This window comes from Mytilus trossulus, chromosome 3 (genome assembly GCF_036588685.1).
Source record: "Mytilus trossulus isolate FHL-02 chromosome 3, PNRI_Mtr1.1.1.hap1, whole genome shotgun sequence".
Classification (NCBI taxonomy): domain Eukaryota; kingdom Metazoa; phylum Mollusca; class Bivalvia; order Mytilida; family Mytilidae; genus Mytilus; species Mytilus trossulus.
This window is the reverse complement of record NC_086375.1, coordinates 67,400,756-67,415,163: the sequence shown is the minus strand read 5'-3', so window position 1 is coordinate 67,415,163 and position 14,408 is coordinate 67,400,756. Positions and strand designations below refer to the sequence as shown.

The 14,408-nt window shown below is 30.9% G+C and overlaps 1 protein-coding gene across 7 annotated transcripts in view; it reads right to left on the bottom strand.

Annotated features, from left to right (window-relative positions):
- The window catches only part of LOC134712196 (rap guanine nucleotide exchange factor 4-like), a 102,925-nt gene that overhangs the window by 42,664 nt on the left and 45,853 nt on the right, over positions 1-14,408 (bottom strand). For all 7 annotated transcript variants that reach the window (XM_063573505.1, XM_063573507.1, XM_063573504.1 and 4 more), the window contains 2 exons: positions 12,323-12,551; positions 5,257-5,440 (listed from right to left, as the gene is read on the bottom strand). In XM_063573505.1, the coding sequence (XP_063429575.1) occupies positions 5,257-5,440; positions 12,323-12,551 (413 nt within the window). The remainder of the gene's footprint in view (positions 1-5,256; positions 5,441-12,322; positions 12,552-14,408) is intronic.

Sequence of the window (14,408 nt, the reverse complement as noted above, 5' to 3'; positions counted from 1 at the left end):
ATACAGAATGTGGCGGGATTAAATACGGGTAGGATTTAGATTGTGGGTGAAGGGGCCTCTAAATGAAAAAAAAAAAAAAATTCTATAAAACATGTAAAAAATAAGTTGGCACTGCAAAATAGTTAATCTTACACCACCTCTAAACTCAATTCCTTTGTTTACTGAAAGAAATGAATTGAAGTGCATTATTTAATTCAGCGACAAGAGAGGGAGAGAGACTGGGCTGATTATTGATGTTTGAAAGATCTTGAAAAATCTTGAACTATATATATATGTAAATAAATAAATGTTATCATAACAAATAACAATATTTCGCTATAATTTAAATGCAATGCATGACATATTTCCTTTGTAATTCTAAGTTGAATAAAAGATTATATCTGAGTTAAAACCAACAAAATAAATATACCTTCCACAATCAATATATACTTTTTAGAAAATAAAACATATATACGTGTATATTCATGTAAACTTTATATGAATCAGATGTTACCGATGTCATGACAAGGGTAACATAAATTATTGGTAAGTTCATATCATAATGATATCATTTAAAAAGTTCTACAAAAACACATCTTTCACATAATATTGAGCAGGAGGAAGAAAAAATATTATATATCATTTGTTAGTCGATTTTGGAAAACACAGACCCCCCCAAAAAAAACCAACAACAATTCCAGAACAAAACAAATCATAAATGAAACTGTAACTAGGCAGGCTAAAAATTTGGATTGTTAAATCAAAATAAGTCACAAAAAGAAAATTGTGATGATGAATATAAAGGACAGATTTTCTGTATAAACCTCTCTATAATGAGGTGGAAGTTGAGATCCTCTTTCAAACTGTCAAAGTCATACTAAAAGTGACACAGAACCATAGGTTTATGAAAATGGTGAACTTAAAACTTAAGAGGAATGTAGAGCTGCAATATAATTTATCAAGAACATTAAGTAACATAAAATCTTAGAAATAGTAAATCTAAAGGCATAAGAGCATGAAATTTAGGTCATAGTGACCCAGATTCTGAAAAAAATGTTTTTATCACAACAAATTAGAGAAAACAAAACATTCTCAAAGCCTTTAAAGAGTGACATGATTGTCTTTGTGCTATTTATTAAATCTTGTACCTTTACTTGTAAGAGAGAAGTAGTGGTGTGTGTCAATAAATTATCTATGTCAACAAAGTCTAAGGAGTGAATCCTAATTTATAATAAAACAAGAAAATGTTTGCATGTCCTGATAGACAGTTGGACAAAAAGTAGTTTTATTCATATTATATGTTTCACAAAAGTTAAGGAAATCAACTGTTGACACTGGGATATGCCTCACCTTTATGTACATAAACTAATCATAGATACCTGAGGCTCAAAATTTGGTATGCTAGACGCATGTTATATAATTTCGAAAGTACAATACAAATGTTGAAATTAAAAAGGTAACACTTTAATATGTAAACTTTAAAAAACTTCAATGACCCATGACTCAGTGGTGCAGGGCCAAATAACCTGTGGAAATGATAATACCAATACTCAGAAAAAATGTATACCAAATACCATTGGTTTATCATCAGCCTATACACAAACATAAAGATGTAAATTATGCAAAAGTTTCAAAACTGGTATACCATGACCAAATAATCTCCATGGAAATGTTCCAATGCTAATACAATTGCAGACCTAATACAGACCTACCGCTCACAACTTCCTTTGAACTGATTTAATGATGAACTAATGCCTTGTTGATTAACATGGCTTGATTTGATTTTAATTTGATTTTTGGTGTTTTAACACCACTTTTAAGCACCACATTTAGTTGTTATAAGTGGAGGAAGCCAACATGGCTGGAAAGAGCAAACCTTAGTGTTAGTCACAAAAAGGATTGATATTTCGATTAGTAAGAATTTCATTATATAATAAAGTTTTCTATAGTAAACTATCATTCTAGTAATTTAAGAAACAAGACAGCTTCCTTGAAGTATAAAAATCAGAATAGAAAAGTAGAGAATAAAACTAATCAAATACTATATACAAACCACTTTTTTGATTTGTTTATTTATAAAATGTGACATTAATGATATATCATAACACCAAAGCTAAGTATACATCTGTAATTTACCAATAACTTTCAATTATTGTTTATAATAAGTAGTTCTGCATTGTGCCAAGTCTTCAAATACTTCAAGGAGCACATCTGTTTAACAATCATGTTTCACTTACATACAAATTATATTGCTTATACTTTAATTATTCAAAACTTGCTTTATGACCAAAGTTACATAAAATAAAGCATCACAAATATCTGCTTGGCTTTTAACTCATTTCTAATAATAGGCATATTTTCCATTTGATATATCTTATTCATCTTTAAAATCCTCATTCTCACTGGATTTTGATACTTCACTTCTGTAAAGTATTCTCTAGGACTCCGACTTACTATATAATGTATACAATAAAAGCTGGATAGTGGTTGTGACTTCAACATATTTGTGAATTTAACTCATTGCAAATATGGACATAGATATAGCATATTCTCTTTTTTACAACAAGATCTTAAAATTTAACCAAACTTCATTTCCATTATATGTACTTATCATGAGGAGACTTCTGCTACAACATCTTAAATGCCCCTTCAAAACAACACTATAAGTTCTAAATATTTGCTAAAACTTTATTTTTTTCTAAAACTTTGCTCTAATTTTATCATTTCTTATCATAAGGACACATTTACAATACCATCCTTAGAAATATGCTTTAATTTTTTTATTTTTCATCTTTAAGACCCATTTACTTTTACCAGTGAGTCAAAAAGTTTGTTCAAAACTACAATGACACATGTACAATTATGGCTTCAAATTGAATCAAAATTTTTTAAGCAGTTAGTAATACATGACACAGAGATCCCACCATAGGCAGTGGGGTTGGGGGTGGGTTTAGGTAAGAAAAAACCTCCCAAAAAAAAATCAAGAGTATACACACTGAAATGTCTCACCTTATTTACTAATCATTGATATTATGTTGATAGTCATAAATATAAAGTTTTACTACAGCTGTCACATCAACTCAACATTAACTAAGAAAACTAAACATTGACCAATGAACCATGAAAATGAGGTTAAGGTCAGATGAACCAAGTCAGGTAGACATGTACAGCTAACAATTCTTCCATACAATAAATAAAGTTGACCTATTGCTTATAGTTTAAAAAAACCCAGACCAAATACAAAAACTTAACACTGAGCACTGAACCGTGAAAATGAGGTCAATGTCAAATAAAAGCTGCACGACTGACATAAAGATCATAAAATATTTCCATACACAAAATATAGTTGACCTATTGCATATAGAATTAGAAAAAAAGACCAAAACTAAAAACTTAACTTTTTTTTTATCACTGAACCATGAAAATGAGGTCAGGTGACAACTACCAGTCAGACATGTACACCTTACAATCACTCCATACACCAAATATAGTAAACCTATTGCATACGGTATAAGAAAAACAGACCAAAACACAATGAATCAACTATAACCACTGAACCATGAAAATGAGGTCACGGTCAGATGACACCTGCCAGTTGGCCATGTACACCTTACGGTCCTTCAATACACTGAAAATAGTAGACCTATTTCTTATAGTATTTGAGATATGGACTTGACCACCAAAACTTAACCTTGTTCACTGATCCATGAAATGAGGTCAAGGTCATGTGAAACCTGTCTGACGGACATGAGGACCTTACAAGGTATGCACATACCAAATATAGTTATCCTATTATTTATAAAAGAGAGAATTTAACATAACCAAAAATCTTATTTTTTTTCAAGTAGTCACTGAACTATGAAAATGAGGTCAAGGACATTGGACATGTAACTTACAAAAACTTCGTAACATGAGACATCTATATACAAAGTATGAAGCATCCAGGTCTTCCACCTTCTAAAATATAAAGCTTTCAAGAGATAAGCTAATGCCTCCGCCGCAGGATCACTATCCCTATGTTGAGCTTTCTGCATCAAAAGTCGCAGACTCAACAAAAATCTTTTAAAGACTTTTGAAGTATAGATTCTGATTGTAGTTTGACTAAGTCATTACTGGACCACCAATGAACCTCCTCAAAAACATCAAGGCTACTGGACTGACCTTGATTATTTAATTACCTCATTTTTTCTATATATGACTGATACCACTATTTGTTGAAAACAACTGAAAATGTCAGACAGTTAAACCAAATATATTATGTATGTTTTTCTTTGGTTCCAATTCAGAACTTATTTGTAGAACATTAATCCTTAAGCAAATAAGATAATTTAATTTGAAAGACAGTATACCTTTCACAATTCATGGGAATGTTACAGAAAATAGTTCATTAACATGCATAACACAGACTTGTTTTCCGTAAAATGTGATAGATGTTACATAAAAAAGAAAGTTTATCTTCTTCTGGTGAAAATTGTCCCCACGAAAATTGACAAATAGAAGAACATGACATTTTAAACTAATTCCTCATTAAGAAATGTACTTTAAATACTTGCTGCAAACTTAAAACCGATATATATGGAAATTAATTCTCAACCTTAGACCAGGTGTATGAAATAAATATCCAAATACAAAATAGATCACATTTTGTTTTTTGTTTGCAAGTAAGTTCAAAAAGGAAATAAAAACTTCTGTTTTTTTTCATTTCAGAATTACTTTCTTCCTTTTCATCTCAATAGCATATAAATGGTTTTAATATTACCCACTATTATGTTCTTAAGACATGCAATTTTATTATATCATAAAATTTGAACTTAATTTCTGCTTCAAAGTCTTACAGAGCTTGAAAGATATGTATATTAACACAATAGAGGTAACTTTTGTGATGCATTTAAAATAAAATAAAATGAAATGAAAGTTAATCAATCTGAATGATAGATCCTGCAGACTTCATTTGTATAAGATCAACATTGACGTATTGATTGATTGTTGGGGTTTAGGGCCACATTTTGCTAATCATGATGCTGAGTTTTAAATGGCTGTGGAAGGTGGTTGACCTGCATATAAACATGTACCATCTACAGTAAAAAACCTGCTTATCCTAGTCAAGAGTCCAATGGAACTTCAATGAGCAGGATTTTAAACTCACAACCTAAGTGAATTGCTTTTGATCACTTTAGATTATCTAGATCAACAAGGTCCTGAAAAGTTATGAAACTCATGATATGACATCTTGAAAGCGTGTCTTTTTTCTTGTTTTTTAACATTAAATGTACTTACAGTTTTCGTAAAATCATTCGCATCATAGCGTCAGGTCCAATCTGAGCCAATGTCAACAAGATATCCTGCAATTCTTCTTCAGCTTCTTTCTTGTCGTTATGAGATGGTACAGTACCAACTCCCTGGTCGTCTTGGCGGAAACGGTAAAATAAATATTTATCCTTGAATTGGTGCTCATGACATACTGAAAAAATTAAAGAAATCTACCATCAATGCTGTAGTTTTTTAGAAATAAAACTTTTTAACTGTGTTATTCACTTGTAAAAACTTGTCCCTGACATTCTCTTTTTTACATTATACACCATTTGGGTTAGTCCATGACAAGGCATATGATGTCCTTTTAAGTAGAAATTCATACTGAATTTGTTCATGTGTTTATCTGTATAAAGCAAATCCATTTGTATTATATCAAGTTTTCACTGCATCTATAAGAAATTTTACTGAATGTCATCAAGAAGTTTATTTTCCTTCACATTTCTTATATCCCCCCCCCCTAAAAAAAAAATCTCTCCCTGGAAAAATATTTTGAACAAAGTAAATATTTTAATCATGGTGATTTTTAATTGATATGAAAATAAGAATACATTGTGCTATAGCAACAAAATGATTTGATAAGAAAGGCTATAAAAATCGTTTTTTCCTGCATTTTATGTAGAACTTCTTGAATGCATTTTTTTTTTCAGTCATCACTAAACCATGATATCTAGGTTAAATAATCTTTTGGAAGTATTTTCAAGGAAGTTATGTAAAATTGGGTCATGATCTTTTAAGTGATATATAATATATAAGTGCTGTAGCTGGTGTTAAGAATCAGACAAAAATAGAAGATGCCCACAATATAAGGTACAATTGGGCAAGTGTTTACCCGATCAACTTCACAATGTTTTTATTTTTGTTGTTCATGTGTTTATCAGGCAGTACAACGACGAAGCATGCACAAAAGCCTTTTAAGACACAGATCAATAACGGTAAAAAGGATTGTTTCAGCAGCAAATTTAGGAAGTACGCTTACGGGTGCGGGAGTTTCTCGCTACGTTGAAGACCCATTGGTGGCCTTTGGCTGTTGTCTGCTCTATGGTCGGGTTGTTGTCATTTTGACACATTCCCCATTTCCTTTCTCAATTTTATCTTAACTTTAGTAGTTTGGATATGTAAAGTTATGCCACTCATTTAAGTGACAACTTTCTTAAATTTTAAACCATTTTTTTATCACTCAGTGGCACAGGTGTTTTAAAAAAATAATAGAAAAGTAGCCTCATCCTCATTGTCCCTCACCTGTATGCCAACTTTAACTTATTTGTACCCTGTTTTGGAGATTTAAGACTATTATTTTTCTATAACTAATTGTGAGCAGGAGTGGCTTGTTTTTCTGTATCTATGTGTGAATAAGATACTATGCCTATTTTTTTACTTACCTCACAATGTTTTGAAAAATAATAATGCCTCCAGATTTAAAATGAAGATAAAAGATTAAAATCCAAATAAATGTATCAATACAAACAGTTCACCATATAATTTACATAAAATAAATTGAAAAATTTATGTCAACGTAAATTTTTATAGATTCGGACTTAATATATTCAAGTGAGATACTTTTATCAACTTTCTCAATAGGATGAGAGAGATTTTCTTTTCATTTGGTGATTTTCATAAGTATGTCACAATTCTGAAAAGAAAACAGTACTGACATTTCATCTCATTTATTTGTTATTATTTTTTAAACACGGTAGTAGGGCAGGGCACATATGAGATGTATGAAAGAATTTCTTTACAATGTGTTTATCTCCTGTGAAGAAGGAGATACTATTACAGTTTATTTGCCACAGTTGATCAGTCAACCATTGTACTAATGTTATTTATTAGACTGCTTAGTACATTTCTATAAAACTATAATCGCTTTAGAAAGATGTTACTTAATACAGCTGATTGTTTGTGACTTACATTTTCAATATATTTTGCCACTTAATTCCATTTACAATATTTGGGGTGATTTTGTAGTTCCTCAAAAATAATACAACAAAAGCTTCAAACGTGGCCAATAAGAGTAAGAATATATAAGAATTTGGTTAAACAGAAGTTCCAAGAGCCAATGAATTTAAAAATACTTCATACAACAAAGCAAGGTAACTTGAAGTTTGCTTCCAAATTTCGAGTAAATCTCTTATATTGTTACTGAGAAAAAGGCAATGAAATTTCATGTGACTGACAGACAGACAGACATGAACATTTATATTCTCTCCTTTGGAGCAGGAGTTTAACCTTTCATTGTCTGGAAATGTATACTCGGGTACTCTTCATTTGTTATGCGGTAAGAATATCTCTATCAGAATTCATTGAAGAGATGTTTTTATAACATATCTACATGCCTGTAATACTATCAAAAGACAAGGTACGATAAGGCCCGTTTTTGGCCTCCCTATTTTCTCATTTTTCAAATTCTGTTTTGGAAAGCTACTTATTATGCTAAAGTATTCCCTAATGCTTGAAGTGTGTTCAAAACCACTAATTTTAGCAACTGGGTGAGGTGAGGGGGTTAAAATTTCTGTTATTTTATTAAGATATTGTAATTTTTATTCGCTATGCTGGTGTTTCGTACAACGATTTTTTAGTTTTTAAATGCCTGCGCCAACATGTCCAAGAATTTTTTTTATTTCAATGTCATAAGCAATATTTTTTCTGTTTAAATTGCTGTAATTTAATCTCTGGGTCATGTAGGCGCACCCTATAAAATTTTAAGAAACAATGACCAAAAATCTTGATTTTTCCTTCTTTTGGTGTTTTTGGTGCCCTTTTACCCCCCCCCCCCCCCCCCCCCATATCAATGAGAAAATAGGGGGGCCAAAAACAGGCCTTATCGTACCTTGTCCTTTAATAATTCAAAAGCTAAATTTGAAGACAAGAAGGAGTCATATTGAGCAAGCTGGTAACTACTATAGTCTATATATAATCTGACCAGAAATCACATTCAATATTCTAAACGCATGTATTTTCTTTTAATTTAAGGTCTAGTATACTGAATAAAAATACAAGACGGTCCCACAGAAGAAAATTTCACTTTTATTATGAGAATTTTTAAAGATCAAATGTTACTTATTAATATATGGCTCATAAAATATTTACAATTATTAGGAGCAGTCATAAAGGTTCTTCATAAAAATAATGATCACATGAGTTATATAGACTTTTTATCACTTATTAAACATTCTGTATAAATTAAGACATGAAATAATCAAAATTAGAACTAATTGCAGCAATTTTAGTAATCAAACTTCAAATATGATAACCATAGCCTACATGAATCTTCATTTAAGTTCTTATAATTATTTTTTCTGTTTTATTCACAAAAATATATTTTTGGAAGAAAAAAGTGCATTGTTAAACTTTTTATACACTTCAAATGCAATGAGATTTGACAAAAAGATTTCCAGATAAAAAGTATGAGTGTTTTGAATTTTATTTAAGAAATCACATACCGGTATGTACATTGGCATGGACTAAATGTACATCGTCTTGACTTTCGAATACTATCAAAGACCTTATGACTTGTAAATGGGAATGTTATAATATCCTATCATGATGCTGGATAAGCCAATTAAATTAAGGCAGTTTTTCGTATCACACTCCTTTCAGTGTGGTACATACAGTGGGGTACAAGATATAATTGAATGTGGTAATTACCTATATCCCTTATCCAGAATTAAGAACTAGTAAATGTCTAATGTGACATTTTGTATGGGTTTAATATTTGTAACAAGTCAATATTGAACTTTGATATGTAACAGATTTATTAAAATCATTTTGAAACTACATAATTTTTCATTAGATACAGGCCTGGATGGCTGATCAGTATAAGTAGTACAATGTATAACTTCTGTCTCACTAGCCTGTCAACACTGATGTTGTCAGTTTGAAACTGGTAATTTTCAGGTGCAATTGACTTTAATCTCAATTGACTTAGATTGTAATTTTTCCTACCTCTGGGCACTCAAGCTTACAGTGCCACTAAAACTGACTGCCACAAATAGCGCAATAGTACTGAAAGTTGTGTTAAATACCAATCAATCAATAATTAGTAACATTGAAATAAAATGTATGGAATCTATCAACTCCTTTATGAATATTCACAAATTTTGAGAGGTCTTAAGGTTTAAACTTTACACAAACTTATGATTCATCGTCATGAAAAATAACTAATTTAGACACTTCATCTTTTAAACAAAAAAATGTCGTTTGTGCAACTCCTCTTTGCATGGCCATTTATTTAATAAATATTAGGGTGCATGTGAACTTTCTATTCCAGAATATCATTTTATTACGAAGCTTTAGTCTAAGGTGTAAGAGGAGTTCCTATGAGAAATATTGTCTATATTGACAGAAGTGCATCTCACAAGGAATACAATGTAATCTTTTTGTAGATGTATAGGGAAATTGAGTTGCTGTTCTTTTACCAAACATCCTGTATTCTGAATAAGTATTTATTAAAAATATCTCCCATTTTTAATTAAGTTGTCATTTGTATTTACAGAAAAAAAGAGATTAAAATAATAACCATATCCAGGATATATATAACAAATTGGAAAATGAAGTAATTGAAATAAAACATATGTTACTTTGTAATATTTCATGTAAAACATGTTTGTATTAATCTTGAGAAGTTACAAAACATCCGGTTAATAACATAAGTGACTGTATATTATTTATATGTCATAATGTAAACCATATCAAAATTAATTGCACGTTTATTCAGAAATAATGCAGTTTTGAAAAGAAAGTTCGTTTAAATTATTTTTGAGCATATTATCTCATCTTTTAGAATATAATCTGATAAAGTTTAAGATTTAGAAGCTCAATCTGTTTCACTGTTTACAAAGAAGTATTATTGTTTCTACTTATTTAGAACAACAAATAAATATTTGTATTTAAAAATAGAAAGAGCTGCATTTTAATACTTTATCTGACAAAAAAAGGTCAGAGTCGAATATTTATTACACGATTGTGCAAAACTGAATTATGTGGTTAATGTTTTAACTCTTTAAATGCTTTTTCGTTATTTTCACTACAAAATTTAGGCACAAAAATGGGTAAATCAATCTATTTGTTTTATCTATGTCTTACTATTGATTATAAGTTAACAACAACAATGGTGCAAGATAAAAGGATGTCATTTAATCACATCAATACATCATCATAATTAGGCCACTAACAAAGCTTCAAATCTCAAATGTCTGTGTAACATGCTTTTATTAATTTTATTAATATAAATAAATTATTAAAGTTAGATAGTACACATAGGTCAAATTCTTGTATTTTAACACACTGAACTTTTAATTATATATGTAGGGTAGAAATTCTTTTAAAAATAATGCTTGCATATGTATTCAGATCATTTTAACTAGAGGCTCTAAAGAGCCTGTGTCGCTCACCTTGGTCTATGTGAATATTAAACAAAGGAAGCAGATTGAAAATTGACTACAAAAGTCAATAACTCCTACAGGGGTCATTGACCATTTCTTTCATGTTGACATATTTGTAGATCTTACTTTGCTGAAAATTATTGCTGTTTATAGTTTACCTATATCTATAATAATATTCAATATAATAACCAAAAACAGCAAAATGTCCTTAAAATTACCAATTCAGGGGCCGCAACTCAAAAACAGGTTGTCCAATTCATCTGAAAATTTCAGGGCAGATAGATCTTGACCTGATTAACAATTTTACTTCATGTCAGATTTTCTCTCAATTATTTGGTTTTTGAGTTATAAGCCAAAAACTGCATTTTACCCCTATGTTCTATTTTTAGCCGTGGCGGCCATCTTGGTTTGATGGCCAGGTCACCGGACACATTTTTTAAACAAAAAACCCCAAAGATGATTGTGGTCAAGTTTGGATCAATTTGGCACAGCAGTTTCAGAGAAGAAGATTTTAGTAAAAGATATATAAAATTTACGAAAAATGGTTAAAAATTGACTTTAAAGGGCAATAACTCCTAAAGAGGTCAACTGACCATTTTGGTCATGTTGACTTATTTGTAAATCTGACCTTGCTGAACATTATTGCTGTTTACAGTTTACCTATATCTATAATAATATTCAATATAATAACCAAAAACAGCAAAATTTCCTTAAAATTACCAATTCAGGGGCTGCAACCCAAAAATAGGTTGTCCAATTCATCTGAAAATTTCAGGGCAGATAGATCTTCACCTGATTAACAATTTTACCCAATGTCAGATTTGCTCTAAATGCTTTGGTTTTTGAGTTATAAGCCAAAAACTGCATTTTACCCCTGTGTTCTATTTATAGCCATGGCGGTCATCTTGGTTAGTTGGCGGGGTCACCGGACACAATTTTTAAACTAGATACCCCAATGATGATTGTGGCCAAGTTTCAAATAATTTGGCCAAGCAGTTTCAGAGGAGAAGATTTTTCTAAAAGATTACTAAGATTTACGAAAAATGGTTAAAAATTGACTATAAAGGGCAATAACTCCTAAAGTGGTCAACTGATCATTTTGGTCATGTTGACTTATTTGTAGATCTTACTTTGCTGAACATTATTGCTTTTTACAGTTTATCTCTATCTAAAATAATATTCAAGATAATAACCAAAAACAACAAAATTTCCTTAAAATTACCAATTCAGGGGCAGCAACCAAACAACGGAATGTCAGATTCATCTGAAAATTTCAGAGCAGATAGATCTTAACCTGATTAACAATATTACCCCCATGTCAGATTTGCCCTAAATGCTTTGGTTTTTGAGTTATAAGCCAAAAACTGCATTTTACCCCTATGTTCTATTTATAGCCATGGCGGCCATCTTGGTTAGTTGGCGGGGTCACCGGACACAATTTTTAAACTAGATACCCCAATGATGATTGTGGCCAAGTTTGGTTAAATTTGGCCTAGTAGTTTCAGAGGAGAAGATTTTTGTAAAAGTTAACGCCGGACGCAGGACGATGACGACGGACGACGACGCCGGACGCCGGACGCCAAGTGATGAGAAAAGCTCACTTGGCCCTTTGGGCCAGGTGAGCTAATAAAAGGGACACAACTCTAACTCACCATGTACAACTAATCCTTCTTCAAGTAGGGCTTGCCATATCCCAACTGCTTGGTTACGAGAATACACCAGAGTACTTTGCTGTAACAACCAATCAACCATTTCTGTACCCACCATGCATCTGCGATATGTTCGTAAATGGTATTTCCTGTCACGTATCATGTGAGGAGCTCTTGAGAGTATCATCGCACGTAAAATGTTGGCTGCTCTGGAAAGTTTCTGTGATGGCATCTATAAAATAAAATGAAAAATTGAGAACTAGTTCTAAAATAATAATGCAATAGTTTAATCCCTACAAGGGTGTTTGAAACAAAAGTTTTGATCAAATAAATGTAGCAATCACTTTCCAGAAAAAAACAATTTTAGATTTTTGAACAATTCATCACTAACAGTAGCTCTTAGCATCCCATTTACAAGTTTCTACCAGCACTCTCTTACTTTATAAAGATTTTTTTTATTAAATATCCCATAGAATCAAATATCTTACAAATAACATCTTTTTTTCAGCTTTATTACATAAAATAGTCACCAATATTTCATCAGAACATTAGTTAAGTCCTAAAACGTGAAATGCATTTACTTCAAAAGAAAAAAGAAAGTTAAAAATTATTTTCTTCATGTCGTTACGACTGCTTCCTTGTACCGATGTCAAAACTGGAAGTAAAGGAAATCCTTTTTTGAAATTTAATGTAATTTTGCACATGAACAATACTTTTAATGGCCCTGTTAAATGGCAAGCGACTAAAGAAAGTCGTTATTGATGAAAAATGTCTTCTTAGTTCTGCTACCTTGTGCTACTTAACAGACACACTATGAACTATCCACACTGATTTTCAATTCATCAGAGACATTGTTGATTTGATTCTACGATATAAAATTTCATAAATATTTGGCCAGAATTATACACTTGTCTTGACATCACTAAGAAAGCAATTTTCTAAAAAAAATATATTTTCCATGGACATGTAAAGTCCTATTAAAATTAATGGACACTGAAGATTTTCAAACTGGTCCCTGACATTGCTGATATTATAAAAATTCAATACAATTTTCATAATAATCCTACAATAAATGTAGGCTTGGAGCACTTAATTTTCCTTATAATTTACATCCCAGGGATGTATTTATACATTGTACTGTAAACAGTTGTTGTTTTGCATTGTGTGCTGGGAACAAAAAAACCCTGAAAAAGCGCCATATGAATTCAACATTTATTTTTCAAATAGCTAAGATTTATTTCTCCACATCATTTTATTAAACTCTGTAGAAAAGCTTTGATTTCATAAACATACATCCAGAAATATGAACATCAGTGTTCTTAAAACATTTTACAGGGCTACAATGTTAACTCCAAGAAATATTTTCTTTTAATACTTTGCTCAATTATTCAACTAATATACTTTTTTCACTCAACTGAAATATTGGTAAGAAAAAGCTTCCAAATAAGTTTTGAGGAAATTTGAAATGAAAAAATGAAGCAAAGTGGTTACAAGATGTTGGCAAAGATTTTAATTTTTAAGGGAAGCAACTCCTATTCATCTTTAAAGTTGTGGATTTTTTTTTAGCTCAAATATAAATTATTGTCTACCCAAGATCATCCAGTCACATTTTAATAATTTGCTTCTATTATTCGATTTGAAACTAAACATAAAATAATGATTTTAAGAAAATAGTTTTTAATTTGATTTTTATATTTTTTCCCCTTCCAATTCAATTTCCTTGGTTCTTCATTATATTATGTTTACAATCAAAACAAGACAAGACCAGCTGACATAATTTAATTGTCTGTGTATCTAGCTGTGCAAAATTTGAGAGAATTGAGGGCTAAATAAACTATTTTAACCAAACAAAAATAAAATTCAGATGTGTTTCTAATATTAGAATTTATTTTTCTGCTGCATCTGCAAGTCTAGAAATCAAATCAGCAACTAATACATTATAATGTACCATCATAGAATTATTTATGCATTTATATTTGTTTAGGGGCCAGCTGAAGGACGTGGCCGGGTGTGAGAATTTCTCGCTACATTGAAGATCTGTTGGTGACCTTCTGCTGTTATTTTTTCTATGGTAGGGTTGTTGTCTCTT